Below are 24,813 nucleotides of genomic sequence, written 5' to 3'. Positions count from 1 at the left end.
CATGATCACGGCGGTGAAGGCCTTCGATGAGCAGCCGATGGAGGCGAAGGCGAGGATCTACTGGAGGGGGATGGAGAACGGGGTCACATTCTTCTCCAACGTTGACTTGTTCTGCTCCAAAGCAGCTAGCTGGGGGTAATCAACACGAAACGATGTAACATATTGACTAAAGGAAGATATGACACATCCTACCGTGACAAGTATGATATTGAGAAATTATACGACTGGATTGCATGAAGTAAGAGAACTAATTTTTATCCTTAATATCAAAATTTTAAAAAAATAAATAACATGAAAATTGAGCAAGAAAAAAGAATAAGTTCAAACAATTGCAAAGAAGAGGTGATCGGTTTTTGGTCGGGAAAAGTGCCAAAAAAGTCCTAAACATTTTGTCTTTATGCTGATTTAATCCTAAACCTTTTTTTTTTGCCGATTTAGTTCTAAACTTTTTATGTTGTGTCAATTCAGTTTTTTTTTTTTTTCTTTTTTCTTCCCTCTTCTTCCTCCAGCTAGTTGCCGAGGTGTTTCTTCCTCTTCTTCCTCCAGCCGATCGCCGAGGTGTTTCTTCCCTCTTTTTCCTCCAACCGGTTGCTGGACCTCAGCGACCGGCCAGAGGCGACGGCTGGCAAGGTCAAGGTTGACCTCGCCGGCCATCTCGCCAATGGCCGCAAGGGCGGCCTCGCGTTGGGCGGTGAGGCTTGCCTGCCCGATGCAAGGCCGCCCTCGAGGCTTGGGCGGCGAGGCTCACCCTCGTCGGATCTAGCAAGGGTCGAGCCTCGCCCGACAGATCGCCACCGCAAGGGAAACCAGGCGAAAATCCAAGGCTGGAGCCGTGCGACCGAGGACACCCCTAAGCTCCCGTAAAACCCTAGAGACGACGACGACGAGTGGAGGGAGGAAATTTCTAGGGCAAGATTAGGATTGGGGAACGGAGCGGGAGAGATGGCCTCGCTAGTGGTGCTCGCCCCGTTGGATCTCGGCGAGGTCGAGCCTTGCCGGCCATGGGCGAGGCTCGACCCTTGCCGATCCGACAAGGGCGAGCCTCGCTGCCCGCCGTGAGGCTGCCCTCACGGCCACCGGTGAGGTGGCTGGTGAGGTCGACCACGACCTTGCCGGCCGTCGCCTCGGCCGGTCACCGAGGTTTGGCAACCGGCTAAAGGAAGAAGAGGGAAGAAAAAAATTTAAATAAAAATTTAAATTTCAAAATTCAAAAATATTAAAATATTATTAAAAGTTATCAACGTCAACTCCAATCAGGCTACGTCGGGCCGGCCAGCGTCCAGTTAGCAAAATCCGATCAAAATTGGCCGAAAAGGACTGAATTGGCACAACGTAAAAGGTTTAGGACTAAATCGGCACAAAAACAAAAAGTTTAGGACTTTTTTGGCATTTTTCCCGTTTTCGGTCAGGTCCAAGTCCAATAGAATCAGTCATTATTTTTTTTATACTTCCATCTAGATGATTTCTTCCATATATTTTATTATCTAATTATAGACTCCTATTTTCTCGGAAACAATAAACTAAACCCACTAATTTTTTTGACAATATATATATATATATATATATATATGTAGTTGATTTAGTCCAGTTCCTCCTAATAATCAAGAACCGGATTGCCCGAATACCAGTTCCATTTTTAGGAATTAAGAATTAGATCGACGCTTCTAGGAATCAGACCCAACTAGCTAACTTAGTTTGATCTAAGCGATTATTGCCTCGAGCGGTCTAGTTTGTATGCCCCTAACATAAGGAGTGATGTTGTAGGGACACGTTGTCAATAAAGCTGGAGCAGAAAGTAGACACGGAAAGAATGCTTGGGTGTGCAAAAATAGGAGATGGAATGGGATCAGTAGATCCAATGCCTCAAGAGGCATCTTGATGGGACTGTTGAGCAAAGGGTTGGGATTGAGTCTCAAAAAGCTACAGGAATTGACATGCCCGGAGAGTCATGGTGGGGAACTGCTATCCATTTTGGCCCCAGCCCGATCTGACAATGGCTTGGGGTCCACTTGACAATGTTCTAATATTTTATTTTATTTTATTTCACAAATAAAAAAAGAATAAAAATCTATTTAATAACGTTAACTCTTTTTTTTTTCCGAAATTAAAAAGTGGTCGAAGATTGCCTGACGGGGAATAGATTTGGAACAAAAATAAAAGTAGAAAAAAATAACTTCTTATTACCAAGAAATTTTTTTAGAAATAAGTTAATTTTTTTTTTTCCTTTTCGTCTTCGTTGCCCCCCCACCCTCATCGCCGCCATCACTATTTGGCCACCACCCCCACCGCCTTCCATTGTCAACCGTCGTCACCTACCAACCAAATGACATTTGGCAAGGAAAAATAAGAAAAGAAAAAAAAAAAATCTTAAAAAATTAAAAGAAATTCTACATTACCAAACACATTCCTATTCTTTTTAATTTTCGGCAGTAGAAATTTTGTAATATCACCAAACGTGTTTTTTCACAAAAAAATTGTTTCGAGGAGTAGAAATAGGAAAAAATATTTCTAAAAAAATTGTTCACCAGAGTAAAAGTGTTACTAAATGTGGCACCCCTCGACGGCCCCTGATCTGTTAGGGTCGCCACAGTTCGCTTACCTTTCACTTTCCCTGATAACGTGTCACTCTGATACCATTTCAATTGCAACGGGTCCATACAACCTGGGGGTTTACATCTTTTAGATCAGTCCCTTGCGCAATTCATATAACGGAAGCATATCCAACAACTCCCTTCCCTATATTTAGAAAACGATGTACACCAACTAAACATTTATAGGTAAAAGCTGAACACTTTTATTTACTTAAACTAGATGAACATCATTCATCGGTACATCAAAATGCCAATGTTTTCTATACTCGGCTATACTTCAAAAGATGACCGGCATCTCCTCCAACAGTCGTATACTTAAAGTCCATCGATTAGTGTTGGCATCCAAAAGTTCATTCCTTTGCTATCCTCCTCCTCGCGGTCATATCCAACCACTTGATCCATCTATCGGTGGCAGTGGCAGCAGAGGTATCTTATCTAGTCTGAAATGTTATTCCCCAAAAGGGGTGAGTACAACCACTCGGCAGGTAAAGGACCCAATAAACCACTCAATGCATCACACAATACAATTTTAACAATCATAGCATAAGACATATCATTCAAGTATCCATGCATAATTTACCTTGGAGCCATGCATATGTCATCGTACCACATGTACACACATCCTCATGTAATCATCACCGTCATATCATACATGTACCATCATGCCATAGGTGCACATACATCCATGTACTTACCATCATCATGTCACACATACCATAATGCCATAGGTGCACATACATCCATGCACTTACCATCATCATGTCACACATACCATCATGTGTACATCCATGCACTTACCATCATGCATCCATGCATATATCACCATGCCATATGTGCACATACCACCATCATTCATATCATCCATGCTATCAAGCATACATCACCATGAGATCCATTCATGCCTTCATGATCGCATTTTCAATATCAAATAGCATCAATTTATTTTCATAAGCCGATCATGCATCATGTCATATGCATACACCCATGCACATGATTCATTTTCAATTCTGATCTTTCATAAGGATCTCATCAGTTTTTCTTTCTAGGGACCAATGTTTGCATCCCATAATTTATCGCTCGCATCCAACCAGGCATCGCGAGGAACCTCCGGCATGTATTCAAAATACAACCGGGCATCCGACCCTCCACATTCCGGGCATCTCGCATCCCAACTAGCATCACGAGGCATCCCCCTGGGCACAAACCTCCAGGGCTTCCGGAATTACGTACTGACATACCACCAAGATTCCCCCCTCCTCTGGAATTACGTACCGTATACCACCGGGCATCTCAAAACTCCCAAGGATCCTCCGGAATTACGCCACTAAGCCACCGGCCATCCGGCACCCCCACTTTCCAGGCGTCCCGACACTCCCAGGGGATTATCAACCGCCTCCAACAGTTTCCTCATTTATCATAATTCATGTTCACCAATTTATGTCTCAAAATTAGCATGGCACATGATGTAATGGCAAACAAAATCACTTTCATCATTTTAATTTTTATATGCATTTCCAATCATCATCATACATGCAGCAAGATACAACCACTAATGACAATATAATCCATGGGGTCTATACAACTTAGAGTAGTCCATATATCATGCCTTTTTGAAATTTACTAAATTCCAGCTTGCACAATTTTGGAAAACATTTAAATTAAATATCCATATGATCCTCAAAAATCACACAATTAGAGCATGTAATAAACAAGACATAAAGGTAACAATTTCATGAAGAACACATGCCCAAAAGAGCTTCACACAAGAAGATATAGCTCACACAATACAGCATGCAAAATTCGGATAAAATTAGATTGCGCAGTTCTTGAAATATTTTGATTAAAATACCCGAATGACCTCCAAAAATTCTGAAAGTTTACCAGGTTATATTCAAGACCCTAAAGTAGATTTTTTTATGAATACATCTAGGCCAGATTCGCTCTAGATAATTTACTATAGACGGTCGAAGCTCCTGTTCCTACCATTGAACAGTCCAGTTTAGCTGTCTCCGAAAAATCGAGATTTTGCCTACTTATCTTTCTTCGTTTACCTGAAATTTTGATATGTTTTGCCTCAAGAGGTCCCCTACAACTTTAATTAAGGGATCTAAGTGAGATTCTCAAAGAATAGTCACCATATAGTCTACGAAGTCTCGGGAGTCCAGTACCGTACTTCCAGATCTGCCGTCTTCAAAAGAAATCGTTTCACTAGGCTACACTTGCTCATTTTACCTCAAATTTTAGTATGTTAGTATTTAGGATGTTATCTACAACTTTCATGAAGAAGTTGAAGTGAGATTATCGGTAAAAAGTAACATTCAACACACAAAACCACCAAGAGGTCAACAAAACAGTTCCAGATCTAGCGTTTTTGTAGAAGAAGGGTTTCACCCCTTAAAACTCAACCATTTTGTCGCAAATTTTAGTATGTTATACTTTGAGATTTTTTATACAAATTTCTTGAAGAAGTCAAAGTCGAAATCCAACTCAAAACCCACATGCAAGCCTCTACAAAATTCTGGGTCAGGCGGCACACTCAAAAACAAAACACATTTTCAAGAACAACACACTCAAGCTTCAGTTTCTCACACCCTAAACATCCGAGATTCACCACCATTCAAACACACAAGCAAGACACAACATGCAAGAGTAGAATATAGATCCCAACTTGCCTTAATTCAAAGGAAAACACAGCAAGAACGATGGCGGGACTAGGCGGGCTCGACGGCGGGGCACGGCGGCGACGAACCTCCTCCTTCCTTTCTCTCTTCCTCTCTTCCTCTCTTCCTCTCTTTCTCTCTTTCTCTCCTCTCTCTCTCGGCGCCTAGACCGACCACCCCCTTCCCCCTTTTTCCTTTTGGTTGAAAAGAAAGCTTGCATGCATCCTCATTTTGCATGGGGGACACTTGTCCCTAAGAAGGAGACAAGTGTCTCCCTTGTTGAAGACACTTGGATAACCCTTCATGCCACTTGTCACTTTTCATGCAAGTTGATGGGCCTCCTTGGGCCGGGCCTCTTGGCCCACTTTAGGCCCATCTCACTTGGGCCTAAAGTCCTAACTTAAATAGCCCAAGTTTATTTTTAATAATACATCTTAATCCTCATTTAAATAAATACCTAATTGCATAATAAAATGGCCAAAAGACTTTGTGACATTAACCCATAAAATCAAATCCATAAGGTGCATAGTCAAGAACAAAGTCTTCTTTATCAAATTGTCCTAATAGCACCAACCTTGATCATCCATTAACATTTTCCACTTAAATAAATACCTAACTTGCAAAAATAATAAGGCCATAAAACTTGAAATCATAAATCCATAAATTCCAATTTATAAAACACATGGCCAATGATAGGATTTTCTTTCCTATCACATATTATCCTTTAAAAGCTTGGCCATAAATCTCATTGCAAATTATGGATCAAATGGCTACAATACATCTTGATGGTACTTCCATCACCTATTCATAGACCTTAATGTATTTAGAGGTCGTCATGAATTTTGGGATGCCACACCAAACGAACCCTTAGCGTCCCGCATGGACCGGGAGTGATCATAGTGCTCCTACAAGACCACCTCCTGAGATTGCAGGTGAAGCACGGCAATGAGTGGTTGGATGTGCCGCCTGTCCTAGGTGCTCTGGTTGTGACATTGGTGACATCCTTCAGGTAAACTTCCATTGAGTACTACGAGCATCTCTAAAGTACCCAAGCTAGTACAGAAGTAACATCATATAATGAAATAGAGATTTGATTTATTTAATTTTGATTTCCCATATCATGTCCAACAATGAGTACAAAAGTGCGGAGCACTTGGTGTTGGCCAACCCCAACCAAGAGCCACACATGTCGATGGTAGTTTTCCACAACTTGAGCAAGCTAGACATTCAACTCAGACCGTTGCTAGAGCTCGCATCCTCGGATAAACCCACAGCTTTTCAACAGTGCACCATGGACAAATACTATAGGAGATTCCATACTACGGAGTTAGAAGAAAGTCTGATAAACTCCTTCAGGGCATGATTGAGGCATGATTGAGAGGTGCATAGGCCAAAAGAGATGATGCAGGAATAAGATTGCTTCCCTATAACACTGGAGGAAATACTGGATTCTTGCCCTAAATTCTATTGATCATTTATATATAGAGCATCTATCTCCTATTATATTTTTTATTCCTTGTCAAGTCAAATTTATTTTAAATATAGCGTTCTTGAATGTATTAAAAAAAAATCACTTTTTCTATTATGTTTTGCATGCTCTAGAAACATAATATTACCACATCTTTTCAGCTTCACAAGGACATTCCCCCTGAGACATGATATTTTTCTAGAAAATTAAATGTACCATTATTAAATAAGTCCTATCTCTTCTCTCATATTAAAAACTATGTTATTAGTATTTTATAACATATCTTCTCTCCTGATTTATTGAGTTTAAATTTCAGAAAATAAATAAAAAGAGAGCATATCTAAATTTTATCTCTTTGAAACTAAAAGAATGTTCGCTCCTATGCTAATGATCCTTCACTTTCTACTCTATGGTTGCCACATATGGCATGTCAAATAGTTTTGCTGCGTGACCCAAGACAAATTTTTTAGTTTATTTATTTGTAATTTTAAATTTCTATTCATTTGTTGATGTTAAATTCCAGAAAATGAACAAAGAAAGAGTATCTCCAACTAAGTTTAATCTTCAAAATCATTGATAAATTACATAATCTATAAGAAACTAGATAAGGAAAGAATACATCTGGATTTTGTTCTCTTTTGGATTTGAACTTGAGTACTATGGATAAATTAGAGAAAGTAGTTTCAAATTCACTCCTGACTGATACAGAAGGTTCTTAAATATCATTTTCAATGATACAATTTCGATTTAAATTTTATAATTGTTTATTGTTTAACCAATAAAAAAATTGAATTAAATCAGAAGTTATATATTTATAATAAAGAAACTGCTCGATAAAGACACTTGTCCTTAATTAAACTATTGCTAATTTAAATAATAACTCATTTTATTCAAATAAGTCGATTTAGCGCATCCAAATATTTCAGAAAAGATATTTCATAATATGGATTAGGACAAAGGTTTTGAGCTTTAATTTTTGTAATACAACATTTTATTTTCTATTGCAACTTATTTGTTGGAATATGATACGCGGAAACGACAGGATCTTGCAATTTACGTCAACGTGAAATCACCAAAGAAATAAACGAGAAATAATAAGGACACTAGAAATTTACGTGATTCGGCTCGAGTATCGGTACCTACGTCCACGGGGAGAGCCAACAGCAAATAATTCACTATAATCAGAGAATCAGAGTTTACAATCGCTCACACGTTCGTGTATTTCCTACATCTAGATTTAACCCCAAACCCAAAGTGTTTATCAATAAACAACTCACTTGGATATAAATTCATTACACAAAATTACCGCGCTTTCAAGCTCAAAACAAACGCTCTACATATGCCAAAAACAAGAACTCCAACGCGTCTATTTTTTTTTCTCACATATGTGCTGCTCCACGTTCTCCTTTTCTTGATCGCGTGGATGGCTCCTCTTCAGCTCGACGACGTGCGGCTCCTCTTTTTTTTTGCGTAGGGTTTCAGCCGCTCATTTCCTGAAGACGTTCCATTTTATCTTTATATGTGCCTAAGGTCAAAAGTTTGACCTGAGCCATCACCTTTTGGCTCCACGTGCAGAGGACTTCCTACTTTATTTCTATCAGCCAAAGAAGACCCCATGGCGTGGAATATTGTGTGCCCATAACCTGCCGCCAAAGAAGACCCATGGCGTGGAATATTGTGTGCCCAAAGTCAAACACAAAGTCAAATATTTGACTTTGGCCCCACCATCAAAACCCCGGCCCTCGGCCGTCGTAGCCTCGCCAACCACAGGCAAGGCCGCCTCGCCTAGATATAAACAAGCCCCTACCAAGTGCGGATTGAATAGCTAGTTTAATTAAAAGCACTTTTGTCACTATTTAAAATAAAAGGAATTAGATGTGTTTGTCATGAATGATCTATCACTAGGTAACATGTCAGAATTGAGTTTGAAAACATCACAACTGTTAGTTTGAATCGTCCAATTGAAATGGTGTTAAGAAATTCACGACTATTAGTTTGAATCGTCCAATTGAAATGTTGTTAAGAAAATTCTCATTTTCAAGCATCTAGAATCATATGATGTCATACGAGAGAGAAATAACAATTTAAAATTTATTGTTTGGGATCAAAGAATCAACGGAAAAAACCACTCCTTTCTTTCTTTATTAAGAACGAAAGAAAAGGGAATAACACGTGCACATGTACTTTTGAGTACAAATTAAGGACTTCCCCTTAAATTAGTTTTGATGATTACTTCCCACATGCGATCCACTTGATTAGTATAAACGGATTTTAGTTGTAATATTAAAAAACCCAGAATAACTACTGTAAAATGAGAAGATTTTACTTTAAAAAATAACATGTTGAGCTGCATGATTCTTCATTTCTGTCCTTTAATCTGTGAGTCAATATCCTTTATTAATTTGATTTTAATACCACTTAAAAATTCCATAAAAGAAAATCAAAAGCACCCGATAACTATCTCTCACCAGTTTTTTCTTTATATAATGAATGTGGGAGGTGTCTCTTCCTCTCACGGCGCCTCCCGTTCTCTTTCCTTGCAGCACGACAGGAGTGTCGGTCAAACTAGAAACTCGGAGTCTCCAACCATGGGCGTCACGGACACCACTCAACAAGCCTCTGACCGAGCCCAAGAGCTCAAGCAATTCGATGAATCCAAACTCGGAGTCAAAGGTCTCGTCGACTCCGGCCTCAACTCCATCCCTTCCCTCTTCATCCACCCACCCGAGACCCTCTCAAGCCTCAAGCCCGCCCAGCCCAGGCCTGATTCGATCCGTTCGATCCCTACTATCGACCTCTCCGGCTGGGACTCCTGCCGCCGGCCCTCCATCATCGAAGAAGCAGGGCGCGCGGCTCGCGAGCTCGGCTTCTTCCAGGTAGTCAACCATGGTGTGCCAACGGAGGTCCTGGACCGCACGATCACGGCCGTGAAGGCCTTCAACGAGCAACCGATGGAGGCGAAGGCAAGGATATACAGGAGGGAGATGGACACCGGCGTCGCGTTCTTCTCCAACGTTGACTTGTTCCATTCCAAAGCGGCTAGCTGGAGGTAATCAACCAAGCTTAATTACCATTTAGGATCGCATCGAATCAAGTTTAGAATATTTAGCAAATGAATGAAAAATTGTCACAAAAATTCTAAATTTACCATACCACAGTCAATTTAGTTCTAACTATTTCATCTTATCAATTTAGTCATATACATCTCAAGTATGACAATTTAGTCTCAAACCTTTTAATAGTTTGCCAATTTAATCCAAACCTTCTAATGGTGTATCAATTTAGTTATTTCGATCAATTTTTACAAAAAATAATTGACATAGCAATTTAGTTAATGTTGACCGTAATACGTGACACGGCAATGTCGATGTTGACAATTTTTGCAATTTTCTATTCATTATGATTTTTTTTCATTTTTCCCTCCATTGGCCATCGTTGGGCTTCATCGATGGCTAATGGAGGTTGTTGGCCACAAGTGAGGCCCCCCTTGTCAGCCCTTGATGTGGGCCGCATTAACCTAAGGCTGACAGAGGTCATCGATCATCGATGATGCTTTGTAGAGGGAAAAAACGAAAAAGAAAAAAGAAAAAGAAAAAATTATTCATAAAATTGAAATATTAAAAAAATTGCATGAATTATCAACATCAACACCAATCGTCTTAAGTGCCAATCGTGCCACATAAAATGTTCAATGTTGACTAAACCGCCATGTTAGCAATTTTGGCAAAAAATGACCAAAAGAACTAAATTGTTAAATCATTAGAAAGTTTGGACTAAATTTATAATTCATCAAAAGGTTTAGATTTAGGATTAAATTGACAGGATTGAAAAGTTTAGAATTGAATAGGATGTGGTATAATAGGTTTTTGACTTTACGGATACTTTTTTTAACAAATGATACGGAATGACACTTTGTATATGAGTAATGGAAGACAGTGACGCATCTTAATGTGATGAGCATGATATTGATAAATTATACATTTGGATTGCATGAAGTTAAAGAATTAATTTATATTTTCAAGGGGACAAACAAAAAGAAAAGTCATAAGAACATTAAAAAAAAAAATGGGCAAGCAAAAAGAATTTGTTTAAACCAATGCAAGGAATTATATTGTAGGGACACGCTCCAGATAAGGTTGGAGCCGAAAGTGGACATGGCAGAGATCCCTGAGGTTTGTAGAAATGAGGTGATGGAATGGGATCAGCAAATCCAACGCCTGGGAGGCATCCTGATGGGACTGTTGAGTGAGGGGTTGGGATTGAGTCCCGGAAAGCTACAGGAATTGACATGCCCAGAGAGCAGGATGATGGTGGGGAATTATTATCCATGCTGTCCCCAGCCTAATCTGACGGTCGGCTTGGCATCCCACACGGACCCAGGAGTGATCGCAGTGCTCTTGCAAGACCAACTCCCAGGTTTGCAAGTGAAGCACGGGGATGAGTGGTTGGATGCACCGCCCATTCCCGGTGCTTTGGTTGTGAATATTGGTGACATCCTTCAGGTAAACTTTCGTTGAGTACTAGGAGCATTTTCAAATCACCTGAGCCAGTTCAAAAATAACATTATACAATGAAATAGAGATCTGATTTACGTGATTTCAACTTCCTAGATCATGTCCAACAACGAGTACAAAAGTGCAGAGCATCGAGCATTGGCCAACCCTAATCGAGAGCCACGTGTATCAATAGTAGTTTTCCACAACTTGAGCAATTTGGATATTCAGCTCGGACCGTTGCCGGAGCTTGTATCCTCAGATAAACCTGCTGCTTTTCGGCAGTTCACCATGGGCGAATACATGAGGGCATTCTTTACTAATGAGTTGAACGAAAGTCTGGCCCATTACTTCAAGGCGTGATTCAGAGGTGCATGGGGGTAGAAAAGATGATACTGGAATAAGATTGCTTCTTTGTTGCACAGGTGGAAATACTGGATTCTTCCCCTGTATAATACTGATCATTGAGCGGTAGAGTATCTATGTCCTATTATATTTTGTTTCTTGTTTACATCGGAACTTATTTCAAATATAGTTTTCTTGAATGTACTCTAAAAAAATCACGTTCTCTATCATGTAGGGAACAGAATAATACAACCCATTTTCTGCTTCACTGTAACCCGAGCCCCCCTTCACATATAATATTCTTCTAGAAAATTATATATTTATCAGTATTAAATAAGTCTTATCTCTTCTCTTATAACAAATACTATATTATTAGTGTTACCAACAATTTAAAAAATATGCATATAGACAAACCGCATAAAGCGCTAATTGTGTGGCTAGTTTAGATATAAAATAGAGGAGTTGAATGGGCGAGTTCATATGAATATAAATCTCAAGAAAGAAAAGGAAAAAAAATTGAAAATATACATGAGATTTCATCTACATACCACTCACCGATTACAACTAAGGAGGGGCAAGCAAAGGCTTCTCCTTTATTTATTTTTTGGAAAATTTCAAATAAGAGCTCGAAATGCCATCATTTTCTCAAATAAGAGTCTGAAGTAGACCTTGTTTCAAATAAAGGTTGAAGTGGCCATATTAGTCTTAAAGAAGGATCTGAAGTGACTATGATTATTTCAAATAAGGGTTTAGCCTTGCCAACTCGTCGATCGGCAAAAATTCCCACCGATTAAGGATATTGTCGTCAAAACACAATATAATATAAATTAAAATTCAATTAGATTAAAAATTTTAAAGAAAAATTATAAAAATAAAACTATAGGCGAGAGGGAGGTGGGAGGGCTCCCTCCTCCTTGGCCATTGCCCCAACGCTAATGGGGCGGCAGCGATGGTTGGCGAGGTGATCGGCGTCATGGCAAGGGTCGGCAACCCTCATCAACCAAAGGCGAGGGCCTCCATCCCTCTCATGTGTGTTCCTTTTTCTTTCCTTTTAAAAATATATATATATTTTTAGTTTTTTTTTGAAAAAAAAATTAAAAGACGAAATTGCTCTTCATCGAAAGTAAGCTCAAGCCCTTCTTTTAGATTGATAAAGCCACTTTAGGCCCTTATTAGAAATAATGTTCACTTCAAGCTCCTATTTAATAAAATAAGAACAATTGGGGCCCTAATTTAAACATTGTCTACTTTAGGCCATTATTTAGAATTTTCCCTTTTATTTTATTTTTATAAAAAAATCTTATAAAAAATTATATTAATTATTGTTTCACCGAGAATCTTCTCTCGACAAAATATCTTTCACCGAAAGTTGAATCTTTGACTTTCTTTTTTTTGTATATCGGTTGATGTGTGTTTTTTCTGTTGCGAACTTGGAAGGGTGCCCGAAATGCGGTGTTAGAGCAGATTGTGTTTTCTTATGTGATAAACGAATGGACTTTTTGGGGGAATTCTGTAATCGGATGATGATTACAAGTACCGGTGTTTTTGTTTGCATTCATCTGATTATGTCTCCTTAGTCTCGGTCTCCTTGTGTGTTTTAATTCTAGGACTTGAAGATGGAGGAACTCTTTGTGGCCATACTCTCAATTCTTCTCGTTTTGGCGCTTATTCCGCTGTTTGTATGGAAGCGGCGAAAGGATTCTTCATCAACTGATACGCACGAAGAAGGACAAGATTAGGTTTATTTCCAATACTTCTCTGCATTCGGTAGTGCGTTCAAAACGGATAAAACCATTTGTTGCTAGGGCTGTGTGGATCAAAATATACTCTTTGTCCAGTCATTTTGTGAGTTACGGGAGAGCCATGTACTGCAGTTGATCTTCATTTTTTATTTCCCTTACGGGCAGTTCGCTCTACTGCTGGTGGTGACTGCTTTATGAGTTATGGGAGAGCCGGATCCAGTGGAGTTGCAGCGGGTGGTATCTTGCGAATAGAGAGTTGTTGTGGTTCCTCAAGCTTAGGCCCAGAAAGTTCTAAGTGAAGGTAAGGATGAATTTGATGACTGTTGCGATTTTTCAATGTTCTAGTGAATAGAAGTTGCTCTTTCGACATTGTATTCCTCCACTCTGTTGTTAGAGCTTCTTTCCGGCAGCTCATTCTTTACCCTTTATGTTAGATTCATAACATGCAATCCTAAACCCTAAACCTGTTCTAATTTATGTTTTCTCCAACTAATTAGTTGACATGTCAAGAGATAACGAGGATCGAGAAGAATATTCAACTACGGAATAATTCGAGAGACGTAGAGTTGCATCCTTAGTTCATGAGGACGAGGAAGATAACTCTACTTGCTCTAAGCGTCCAAGAAAATGCACTTCGATTGTATGGTTTGAATTTGAAAAGTTCACAGATGGTGATGGCATGAAGAGGGCTAAATGTAAGTGGTGTGAAGTAAGTTACACGGCTAGCCATGGGACAAAAAACTTGTTGTGTCATTTAGATACTTGTCCCAACTGAGAGGTTAATGTTGATGGTTCTGTAGTACAATTTGACCAAGGTGTGTTTATTGATATGCTAGCAAGAGCAATAATCAAACACAATTATACAGACTCTTTTGTGGAGCATGAGGCTACTAGAGAGTTGTTTAGTTACCTCAACCCTAATGTGAAGCACATTTCAAGGTTTACAGCAAGAAGTGATGTGGCAAAAGTATATGAAAAAGAGAAGGGAATTTTGAAATCCAAATTATTGTCTCTTTCAAGCCGAATATGTTTGACTTCTGACCTATGGACTTCTTTACTACGGATCATTATATGACTGTCACCTGCTCATTATATCGATGAGGATTGGGAATTGCATTCAAAAGTCTTGTGTTTCTCCTATGTGCCACCTCCATATAGTGGTCCCATACTTTTAGAAAAATTGCTGACTTTGTTAAGAGAATGGGGTATTGAGAGAAAGATTTTCAGCATTACTTTAGATAATGCATCATACAATGACAGTATGGTTGATATTTGGAGAAATACACCTTTTGTGAGATCCTCTTTGTTATGTGATGGACAGTTTTTTCATGTGCGTTGTGGTGCACATATTTTGAATCTTATTGTATAGGAAGGTTTAAAGGTTATTGATAGATCATTACATAATATTAGAGAAGCTGTCAAGTATGTGAGGGCTACACAAGGGAGGAGACTAAAATTTGCCGAATGTATATCGCAGTTGTGCTTAAAGGCCAGTAAAAAGGTATGCCAAGATGTGGTTACGAGATGGAATTCTACATACCTAATGCTTGAGGGTGCCCTTTTCTTTGAATGTGCATTTTCACATTTGAAGTTAATTGACCATAACTTTGTCACATGTCCATCTTCTGAAGATTGGGTTAGAGGAAAGAAAATTGCTTTCTTGTTGAAACCCTTTTATGATATTTCTACTCTGTTCTCTGGAGTTAGATATCCAACGGCGAATTTATATTTTTATGGAGTATGGCAGATTCATCTTCATTTAATACAGGCAAGGGATACTGAGGATGAGGCTATTAGTTCTGTGGCTAAGGCAATGCTCAAAAAGTTTGAAAAATATTGGAAGTGTTATAGTGTTGTCTTATCATTTGCTGTTATATTAGATCCTTGCTATAAGTTACACTTGTTAGAGTTTTGTTACTCAAAGTTGGACATGGATGATCATGTGGAATTTGTACGGGGCATTCGAGAAAAACTCTATACACTTTTTGATGAATATGTGACTTCTATGTCTAGAGATGATCGTTTTACTTCTTCAACTAGTCGAGGTAACATTTCAGTTGAGGGCATCGATGAGAACATTGGGGATGACATTGATGAGTATGATGCATTTGAGAGTGAACACTTTGGATCACAATCTACTAAGTCACAATTGGATTTGTATTTGGAGAAGAATAGGCTTGATAGAAAGAAGTTCCCGGATCTCAATGTCCTTGATTATTGGAAGACTCATTCTCATCGGTATCCCGAGTTATCCCTCATGGCACGTGATATATTGAGCATTCCTATCACTACCGTTGCCTCAAAATCAGCCTTCAGCATTGGAGGACGCATTTTAAATAAATATCGTAGTTCCCTTTCCCCTGAAAGCGTAGAGGCTGAGCTGTGCACTAGAAATTGGTTATTTGGAGTTCCGCCTGAGGAAGATTTGGATGAGAAGTCTCTCGTCATTGACTTTCAAGACTATTTGCATTAGGTACTCTCTTTCATCTCATTCTTTTCTTTTGCTCATATGATTTAATACACTTGTCTTCATAGTGATGTATTCTTTTTAGGTTCTAGATTAGTTGTTGGGTCTTAATTTGTCATTCCTTTTACCCCCAAATTGACGGTCAGAGACGATTGGATTGGTGGATTTTTTGTTCTGTGAGTGATGTTCATGGGGTGGTTTGTGCTGATTGCGAGTTGGGCTCTGATTCTTGTTTCTTTCTTTTTGCATTTTCGTTGGTTGATTGGTGGGCTTTTCTATTTTGCAGATACTGAGCAGATAGAGTCGTATGGACGAAGAAATTTACAATCAGCTGGTTTGGAAGGCTGAAGAAGAAGGGTATGACGTGAGCAAGCTCCACAAGACTCCACATAGCGACAGTTCACCGGAAGAAGGACCCAAGGACACCAAAGGCATTTGGTGGATCAAGTCCATTCTAGGAAGATAGGGGGAACTCAATTTCACAGCCAGCTTGATGAAGATGATGCAGTAAAGGCTTCATGGAGTTCTGAGTACATATGAGTTTTCATAAATAATCAGCATATGATGTACCCCTGTTTTAAGTCAGATTGAAATCTTTTAGTCTTGAGTCTACCATGCGTTCGTTTTGTTTGATGTATATTTTGCTTCTGCTGTGTGCGGATATTGTATCAGTGATGAGAGATTGGCAATGAATAGGAGTTGTTCAATTATGAGATCCTTCTGGGATTCCTTTCCGCTTGACGGAGTGTGGGTCAGTGGCAAATTTCAATACTTGTGACCTCTTAAAATCATTCTAGGCATAAAGGTGGCACCTGTAGAGAATGTTGCATCAAAGTTATTTGTTCAATGCTCTCGGCAAAAGGGGCTCATGAAGATCTATAGACACTTGCTCAACTATCAAAGTACTGCACTAATATTCCTTAAATTCTTACATCCATTGAGACACATTCCATCTAAAAAAAAAAAAAAAAAAAATCTTTAGAAAAATCAGTCACTCGGCCAATTGGAAAAATGATACTAGAGAAGGATAGATTGGTTTCACTTTTTACGTTGGAACCCTTGTGAGAATACTTACATAATTTGCTCAATCATATTATATATATATATATATATATATATATATATATATATATATATCCTTTAGAGCTCGTCGAGCAAGCTCGAGGCTCGCTTGTGGCCGATTGCCAACCGTTGTCGTGGCCGGCGGCCGGCCAAAGAAGAAGAAGAAGAAAAAAAAAAAGAAAAAGAAAAAGAAAATTTATATTTAAAAAATAAAAATAATTAAAATTCGATTTTTAAAATAATTATTTTAAAAATTAAAAATTTTCCATTAAATTTGTATTTTATAAAATTATTTTAGCAATACCATTTTAAAAATATATAATAAATTAAGTTTAGTTAAATGGGTCGGGTATGGGTTGGGTATGGGTTGGGTCGGGTATGGGTCAAAATTTTTGCATTGCAATAAACGGGTCATAAACGGGTTAAATGGGTCGATTTGGGTCGGACCATTTATGACCCGACCCAAACCCGACCCGACCCACCCGTTTAACGGGTCTACTTGTTACATATCTCGCCTCTCCTTTCTTTAGCGAACATGATCTCGGTCTTCTTGTAGTTGACTCAGTTCTTCTCGAGAAAAATTATCCCATCTCAAGCTCGGCTTCTTCCAGGTACTCAACCACGGTGTGCCAACGGAGGTCTTGGACCGCACGATCGCGGCCGTGAAGGCCTTCAACGAGCAACCGATGGAGGCGAAGGCAAGGATATACCGGAGGGAGATGGAGATTGGCGTCGCGTTCTTCTCCAACGTTGACTTGTTCCATTCCAAAGCGGCTAGCTGGAGATAATCAACCAAGCTTAATTATTGGATCACATCAAATCAAGTTTAGAATATTTAACAAACGATCGAAAAATTGCCTAAAAAATTCTAAACCTATCGTACAGCAGTCAATTCAATTTTAAACATTTTAACATATCAATTTAATCATATGCATTTCAATTATGTCAATTTAGTTCCAAAATAATTTATCAATTTAATCTAAACCTTCTAATGGTGCATCAATTTAGTCATTTCGACTAATTTTTACCAAAAATAACTGACATAACAATTTAGTCAATGTTGGCTGTAATATGTGACACTGCGATATTGATGTTGACAATTTTTGTAAATTTTTTCATTCATTATGAATTTTTTTCTTTTTTCTTTTTTTTTCTTTTCCCTTTTTCCCTCCATTGGCCATCGTCAGGCTTCATCGATGGCTGATGGAGGTTGCTGGCCACAAGTGAGGGCTACCCTTGTCGGCTATTGGCGTGGGCCACCTTCGCCTAAGGCCAACAGAGTTCATTGATCATTGATGACGCTTGGTAGAGAGAAAAAACAAAAAAGAAAAAGAAAAAGTTATTCATAAAATTAAAAAATTTTAAAAAAAATTGCATGAATTGTCAATGTTAGTACTAGGGTGAGCACAGTTCCCGAGTAGAACCAGGAACCGGAGAACCGAACCGAGGGTTCCGATTCGGTTCCTAGTTCTGGGAAGACAGGTTCCGGTTCCTGATTCCATTTTTTTCGGAATCGGGACCCTTAGTAATAAGCATAGAAACCCTAATTTTTTCTTTCATCTTCAGCCTTCTTCACTTTCCCTTTTTCCTTACATTTCCTACTCTGCAACTCTTCATGCTCCTGACAACCCCATGCTGCTTGCCGCCCTCCATGTCCTCCCTGCTCGCCGCCCTCGAAACTATCCTCACAACCCACAACATTGCCGTCGACACTACCACTGCTCTGTTTGACGACGCTGAAGACTCTTGCCATCGCGTGTGCTGCCTCCCAACAACGATCTGCTTCCGGGCTACCACTGCGACGCTTTTGTTGTTCCACCGTCGCTGTTTTTCCGTCGATGATGTGGCTACTGTGCAGACTTCAACAACAAACGACCCCCATGTTAATGAGCCGCCGCATCTCAACCTCTCGAGTCAAGCTCGCACAACTCAGTCACTGATTTGAACCGAGTTCAGCTCATCTGTATCTATCTCTCTCTCTCTCTCTCTCTCTCTCTCTCTCTCTCTCTCTCTCTCTCTCTCTCTCTCGTCGTCGTCGAATTTGCAGAAAGTCGCCGCCGGAGAAGCGAATCAGAGGATGGTCTCTCTCTAGGAGCAGGAGGCCATCCGTCCTAAACCTAGGTTCGTTTGCTCTGTCATCTTCAATCCTCTCTGTGCTTGTATCTCTTCAATTGATTGAGGCTGGTGGTGGTGGTGGTGATGGTGATGGTTCAGAGAGAGTGAAGAAGTGGAGAGACGCACTTTGCCAAGCGGCTAATTTGTCCGAATGGCATCTAGGCATCGGGGAACTATCTAATCACTCTCAGCTAAGTGAGTGGATTCTCTTGATTGCTGTTTGTTTTGTAGAGAATTTCTGTTAGATTAAAATTAGATTATAACTCGCTAGAAATGGTAAAGATGAAACTTTGTTTCCTAACTTTAGCAGATTGTTTGAGAAATGGGATTTCAATTGAGTCTCCTTAGAAGAAGGAAGCAAAAATACAGGTTTGGAATTGGAATTCCAACTTTCAAAGTCTGATTCTTCCGATATATAAAGCAGATGAATTGAGGGACATCATTCCGCCTTATGCTCCTGAAATTGATAAGTCCCTTCGCATGACAACAAATCAAACTTGTGGAGGAACAATGAGAACCCAAGAAGGTGCAGAATAGAAACCTTAAGGATATGGAGAACACACCTTGAAGAAAACTGGGCATAAGTAGCATTGCATAAAGCCCAAGGGCAAGTAACTTTGTAATTCACCGATAGCCTAGCCTGGACAACATAGATGAAGACAAGCACTTTATGAGAAAAAGCATACAATAATAACAAACAAAGCCATTTCCTACTAGGTGGAGTTGGTGCTTAATGCTAAATTGCAATATCAAAGCATAATGAATCTTCACATACTAGAGAAGAAGGGGAAATGAGCTTTTTTTGGCTCCCATGACATTTGGTGCAAAGTAACTTTGTACCATCATCATTCCATGTATATATATAGTTGACTCTGTAGACTTTTAAGATTAGTGTAAGTTAGCCATTGATTTCTTCCGATAGAACAACTTTATGATTATGAACCTGTGCAGGGTTGGCTTCTTTTTTTCTTTTTTGAGTCTTTAGTACTTTTGCATTGTCTTGTTCCTTATTTGGCTTTTGTTAATAGAGATGCTACAATTATCTGGAATTCTTTGGTATTGGTCTTTCGAATTAGACCACAGAACTAGGAACAAGAATTTGCTAAGACTTGCATGTTGCGCTTGAAGAGGACATTTGATTTTGTGATATGTTTGATAGCCAAAATGCATCATCTTAGTTTCTCTGAGTTGTAATGATTTATGGTTGGTCTCACGCTGATATTCCCATCTCCAAGTTATAGGGTTGAACCTTGCTTGCATCAGTAGTCTTATGACTTTATTTGGTGAATGCCGAACATTTTATCATGGGTATGGGACCCTTATGGTCACCCTTATGAGGGTAGTCACTGCTGGTCATGCCACTGTCACTTTCTCTCTCCACGTCATGACCTTGTTTGTTGCATAGTTTATTCTGAAAATGAAATCAAAAAGAAAAAAGAAAAAAGAACCTGTTGGAACCTAGAACTGACCCCGGAACCTGTGACAAGGTAGGTTCTAGGTTAATGGTTCTGATGGGTAGGTTCCAGGTTCTAAAAAATGAGGAACCTGTACCCGAGGGTAGGTTCCAGGTTCCAGACGGAACCGAACCGGAACTGTGAACCGCTCACCCCTAGTCAGCACTAGTCACCCTAAGTGCCAATCGTGTCATGTAAAACAATCGATGCTTACTAAACCGCCATGTCAGCAATTTTGGCCAAAAATGACCGAAAGATCTAAACTAATAAATATTAGAGAGTTTGGACTAAAGATAATTCATCAAATGGTTTAGGACTAAATTAGTATAATTGAAATGTTTTGGACTGATTTGATAATTATAATTAAATTTAGGATTAAATTGGCATAATTGAAAAGCTTGGGATTGAATCGGATGCGGTATAATATGTTTTTGACTTTGCGGATAATTTTTTTAACAAATGGTACGGAATGATACGTTGTATATAACTAATGGAAGAGGGTGACGCATCTCAATGTGATGAGCGTGACATTGATAAATTATACATCTGGATTGCATGAAGTTGGAGAATTAATTAATATTCTTAAGGGGACAAACAAAAAGAAAAGTCATTTGAACAATAAAAAAAAATTGGGCAAGCAGAAAGAATTTGTTTAAACCAATGCAAGGAATTATGTTGCGGGGACACGCTCCAGATAAGGTTGGAGCAGAAAGCGAACATGGCAGAGATCCCCGAGGTGTGCAAAAATGAGGTGATGGAATGGGATCGGCAAATCCAATGCTTGGGAGGCATCCTAATGGGACTATTGAGCGAGGGGTTGGGATTGAGTCCCGGAAAGCTACGGGAATTGACATGCCCAGAGAGCAGTATGATGGTGGGGAATTATTATCCGTACTATCCCTAGCCCGATTTGACGGTCGGCTTGGCGTCCCACATAGACCCGGGAGTGATCACAGTGCTCTTGTAGGACCAACTCCCAGGTTTTGCAAGTGAAGCAGAAGGACGAGTGGTTGGATGCATTGCCCCAATCTCGGTGTTCTGGTTGTGAACATTGATGACGACATCCTTTAGATAAACTTTCGTTGAGTACTAGGAGCATTACCAAAGCACCTGAACCTGTTCAAAAGTAACATTATACAATAAAATAGAGATCTGATTTACGTGATTTCAATCTTCGTAGAGCATGTCCAACAACGAGTACAAAAGCACATTGAGAGCCAAATGTGTCTATTGTAGTTTTCTGCGACTTGAGCAATTTGGATATCCAGCTCAGACTATTGCTGAAGCTTGTATCCTCAAATAAAGCTGCAGCTTTTCGGCAATTCACTGTGGGCACATACTTGAGGGCATTCTTTACTACTAAGTTGGATGAAAGTCTAGTCGATTACTTCAAGGCATGATTCAGATGTGCATGGGACATAAAAGATGATACGGGCATAAGATTGCTTCTTTGTAGGACTGGAGGAAATACTGGATTCTTCCCCTATATAATACTGATCATTGAGAGGTAGAGTATCTATGTCCTATTATATTTTGTTTCTTGTCAAAAAATCACGTTCTCTATCATGTAGGAACATAATAATACAGCGCCTTTTTTGCTTCACTGTAACCCTAGCCTTCCTTCACATATAATATTCTTCTAGAAAATTATATATTTATCACTATCAAATAAGTCTTATCTCTTTTCTTACCTTTTACCAAAAAAAAAAAAAAAAAGTCTTATCTCTTCTCTTATAACAAATACTATATTATTAGTGTTACCAACAATTTAAAAAAAAAAATGCATACAGACAATCTGCAAAAAGTGCTAATTGAGTGGCTAGTTTAGATATAAAATAGAGGAGTTAAATGGGCGAGTTCAAATGAATATAAATCTCAAGAAAGAAAAGGAAAAAAAAAACTGAAAATATACATGAGATTTGACCTACATACCATTCACCAGTTACAGCTAAGGAGGGGCAAGCAAAGCTTCTCCTTTATTTATTTTTGGGAAAATTCCAAATGAGACCTCGAAGTGTCTTCATTTTTTCAAATAAAAACTTGAAGTAGATCCCGTTTCAAATGAAGGCCCGAAATGGTCATATAAGTATCAAAGAAGGGATTGAAATGATTATGATTATTTCAAATAAGGGTTTAGCCTCATTCACTTGTCAGTTGGCAAAAAATTGCTACTAATTAAGGATATTTTTGTCAAAACACTATATAAAATAAATTAAATTAGATTAGATTAAAATTAGAAAGAAAAATTAAAAAAAGGAAAAATACAGGCGGGAGGGAAGTGGGAGGGCTCCCTCCTCCGTATAGTTGTCGCCCATCGCCAATGTGGTGATAGCGATAGCCGGCGAGGTCATCGGCGCCTCGACAAGGGCCGGTAATCCTCATCGACCAAATGCAAGGGTCTCCATCCCTCCTCTATGTGTTCCTTTTTTCTTTTTTAATTTTAATTTTTTTTAGTTTTTTTGTAAAGAAAAAATAGAAAAAGAAAGAAAAAAGAAAAATTTAAAAACTCAAAAGACAAAATTGCCCTTCATCGAAAGTAAGTTTAGGCCTTATTTGAGACTAATATAGCCACTTTAAGTCATTATTTAAAATAATATTCAATTCATGCTATTATTTGAGAAAATAAGAACAATTCCGACCCTTGTTTAAAATAATATCCACTTCAGACCCTTATTTGAGAAAATGAGAATACTTCAGCCTTTATTTGGAATTTTCTCTTTATTTTTTCTTTTTATATAAAAACTTAGCTTAATTACTATTTCACCGGGAATCTTCTTGGAGAAAGTATCTTTCATCGAAGGTTGAATCTTCGACTTTTCTTTTTTTTTTTGGTTTTGTATATAGGGTCCTGTGTCCTTTCGAAAAGGAAACGACTAATTCTACTCTAATGGCGATAACAATAAATAAAGATAAATTCAATGGCCTTGTAGAAAATTCCAGGATAAATGATGACTAAAGTAAATGTAAAAAGCAGCAAATAACAAGTGTATTGCATTCTCTGTCAAAATTTTTCGGTCCTTTTACAGTCACTTATCTTCGGCTATTTATGGCCAGATAAGGAAAATAGCTCTCTCGACATTTCAAATAATCTCCCGAATTCTCGGTTCGCTTTCAATAATTGTACTATCTCATCCACAAGGTAGATGATATTGAGTGCTTCGGTAATTGATATCCTGCTTCTTCGGTAACTGGCTCTTTCCTATCTTCTTTTTTCCGAATAATTGTTGATACCGAGTCGTCGGTGACTATGACCGTTGCGATTATGGCCTTATCCGGATTTCCTTTGATAGACACGTCTTCTGGAAGCCTGATGGGCCCAGGACAAGTTCTAGGGTCAACAATTACTTTATCAGATTAGTGATTAGATAAGAACCATTTCTTACTTAACCTGACCATTTATAAGATGACCTTCGATAAATTAGATGTTGTTTTAAGCAAATTATTAGTATATTATTTAGCTTTTGGTGTCTTAAAAGATGAAATTTCATAAAATTAAATTAAATTGCACTGCTATATAAAGATATATCAATTTTCTCTTTAGTATATACTGTCGGTCCTAAACAAAAACACTTCTCGCTATTTCTACTTATATATGTTTTGCTACGCGGTGTTTTTCTCCATCATGTAATAATGACAAACATTATCGAAACCTTTACAGCCTCACTCTATTAAAATTCTGACTCTGCTTCATATTTTATCCATAAATAGCTTATGTGTCGAAATCCGCCGATTGAATCATAACATCATGACCTTTAGTTTCAATCCGCTTATTTCAATCGACCTTTTGTTGGAAGAATTTTTATTTTTAGGTTCCAATGAATTCGCAAGCTTTCTGACCATCAAAAATCATACTAATCAAATTTCACATGAGAGATAAATAAAGGCCAAAATTTTGTACCAATTGTAAAACAGGAGGAGTCTAACCTCAGAATTGGATTGCACATAACTCTTTATAGGATATTCTTAACTCTCAAAACTTTTAAACACATCTCGTTATTTTTCCACGTGTCCAACCATAGACTTTTCGCCTCTAATCTAATACTTCATTTGTAACAACCCAATTCAACAAGAATGTGAAGTGATCACCAGGCCAAAGAACTTAGATAAGGAGCAACTCCAACAAGTTTTTAAGATGGAGAAGGGTTACGCATTGCATAGAAGGAGAAAGTTCCTAAAATATATATTAAATCGAAATTAACTCACAAGATACACATTTTGACATAATGGTAATATTTAGTATTGAAATTTCAATATTAAGTATGATCATGTGAGAGCACTATCAAGATAGATGACCTTTTGAGAAAGTGCCAACTCAAATGCCTAAGAACTTAAACTGTGAAGCTTGATATGAGATGGGTTAAAACAAACAATCCCTCAAATGAGTTAATGCACGATGCCACAAGTTCGATTTCGAGG

At 38.6% G+C, this 24,813-nt stretch overlaps 2 protein-coding genes and 1 long non-coding RNA gene across 3 annotated transcripts; all 3 read left to right on the top strand.

Annotated features, from left to right (window-relative positions):
• Positions 1–9,248: 9,248 nt before the first annotated feature.
• LOC104433026 (1-aminocyclopropane-1-carboxylate oxidase homolog 4-like) lies at positions 9,249–11,836 on the top strand. The gene is made up of 3 exons (XM_010045642.3): positions 9,249–9,768; positions 10,837–11,221; positions 11,330–11,836. The coding sequence occupies exons 1-3, from the start codon at positions 9,308–9,310 to the stop codon at positions 11,573–11,575; spliced, it is 1,092 nt and encodes a 363-aa protein (XP_010043944.2). The 5' UTR covers positions 9,249–9,307; the 3' UTR covers positions 11,576–11,836.
• Positions 11,837–13,005: 1,169 nt separating this feature from the next.
• LOC120290179 lies at positions 13,006–14,015 on the top strand. Its single transcript, XR_005548030.1, has 3 exons — positions 13,006–13,296; positions 13,465–13,600; positions 13,797–14,015. It is a non-coding gene; the product is annotated as an uncharacterized LOC120290179 (long non-coding RNA).
• A 537-nt stretch (positions 14,016–14,552) lies between these two features.
• LOC120290756 (zinc finger BED domain-containing protein RICESLEEPER 1-like) lies at positions 14,553–15,772 on the top strand. The gene is made up of 3 exons (XM_039307140.1): positions 14,553–14,558; positions 14,669–14,800; positions 15,068–15,772. Exons 1-3 carry the CDS (start codon positions 14,553–14,555, stop codon positions 15,770–15,772), a joined length of 843 nt encoding a protein of 280 aa, XP_039163074.1.
• Positions 15,773–24,813: the final 9,041 nt, after the last annotated feature.

Source organism: Eucalyptus grandis, chromosome 2 (genome assembly GCF_016545825.1).
Source record: "Eucalyptus grandis isolate ANBG69807.140 chromosome 2, ASM1654582v1, whole genome shotgun sequence".
In the NCBI taxonomy this organism is placed as follows: domain Eukaryota; kingdom Viridiplantae; phylum Streptophyta; class Magnoliopsida; order Myrtales; family Myrtaceae; genus Eucalyptus; species Eucalyptus grandis.
The sequence above is the reverse complement of the archived record's forward strand: the minus strand, read 5'-3'. Positions and strand labels throughout refer to the sequence as shown.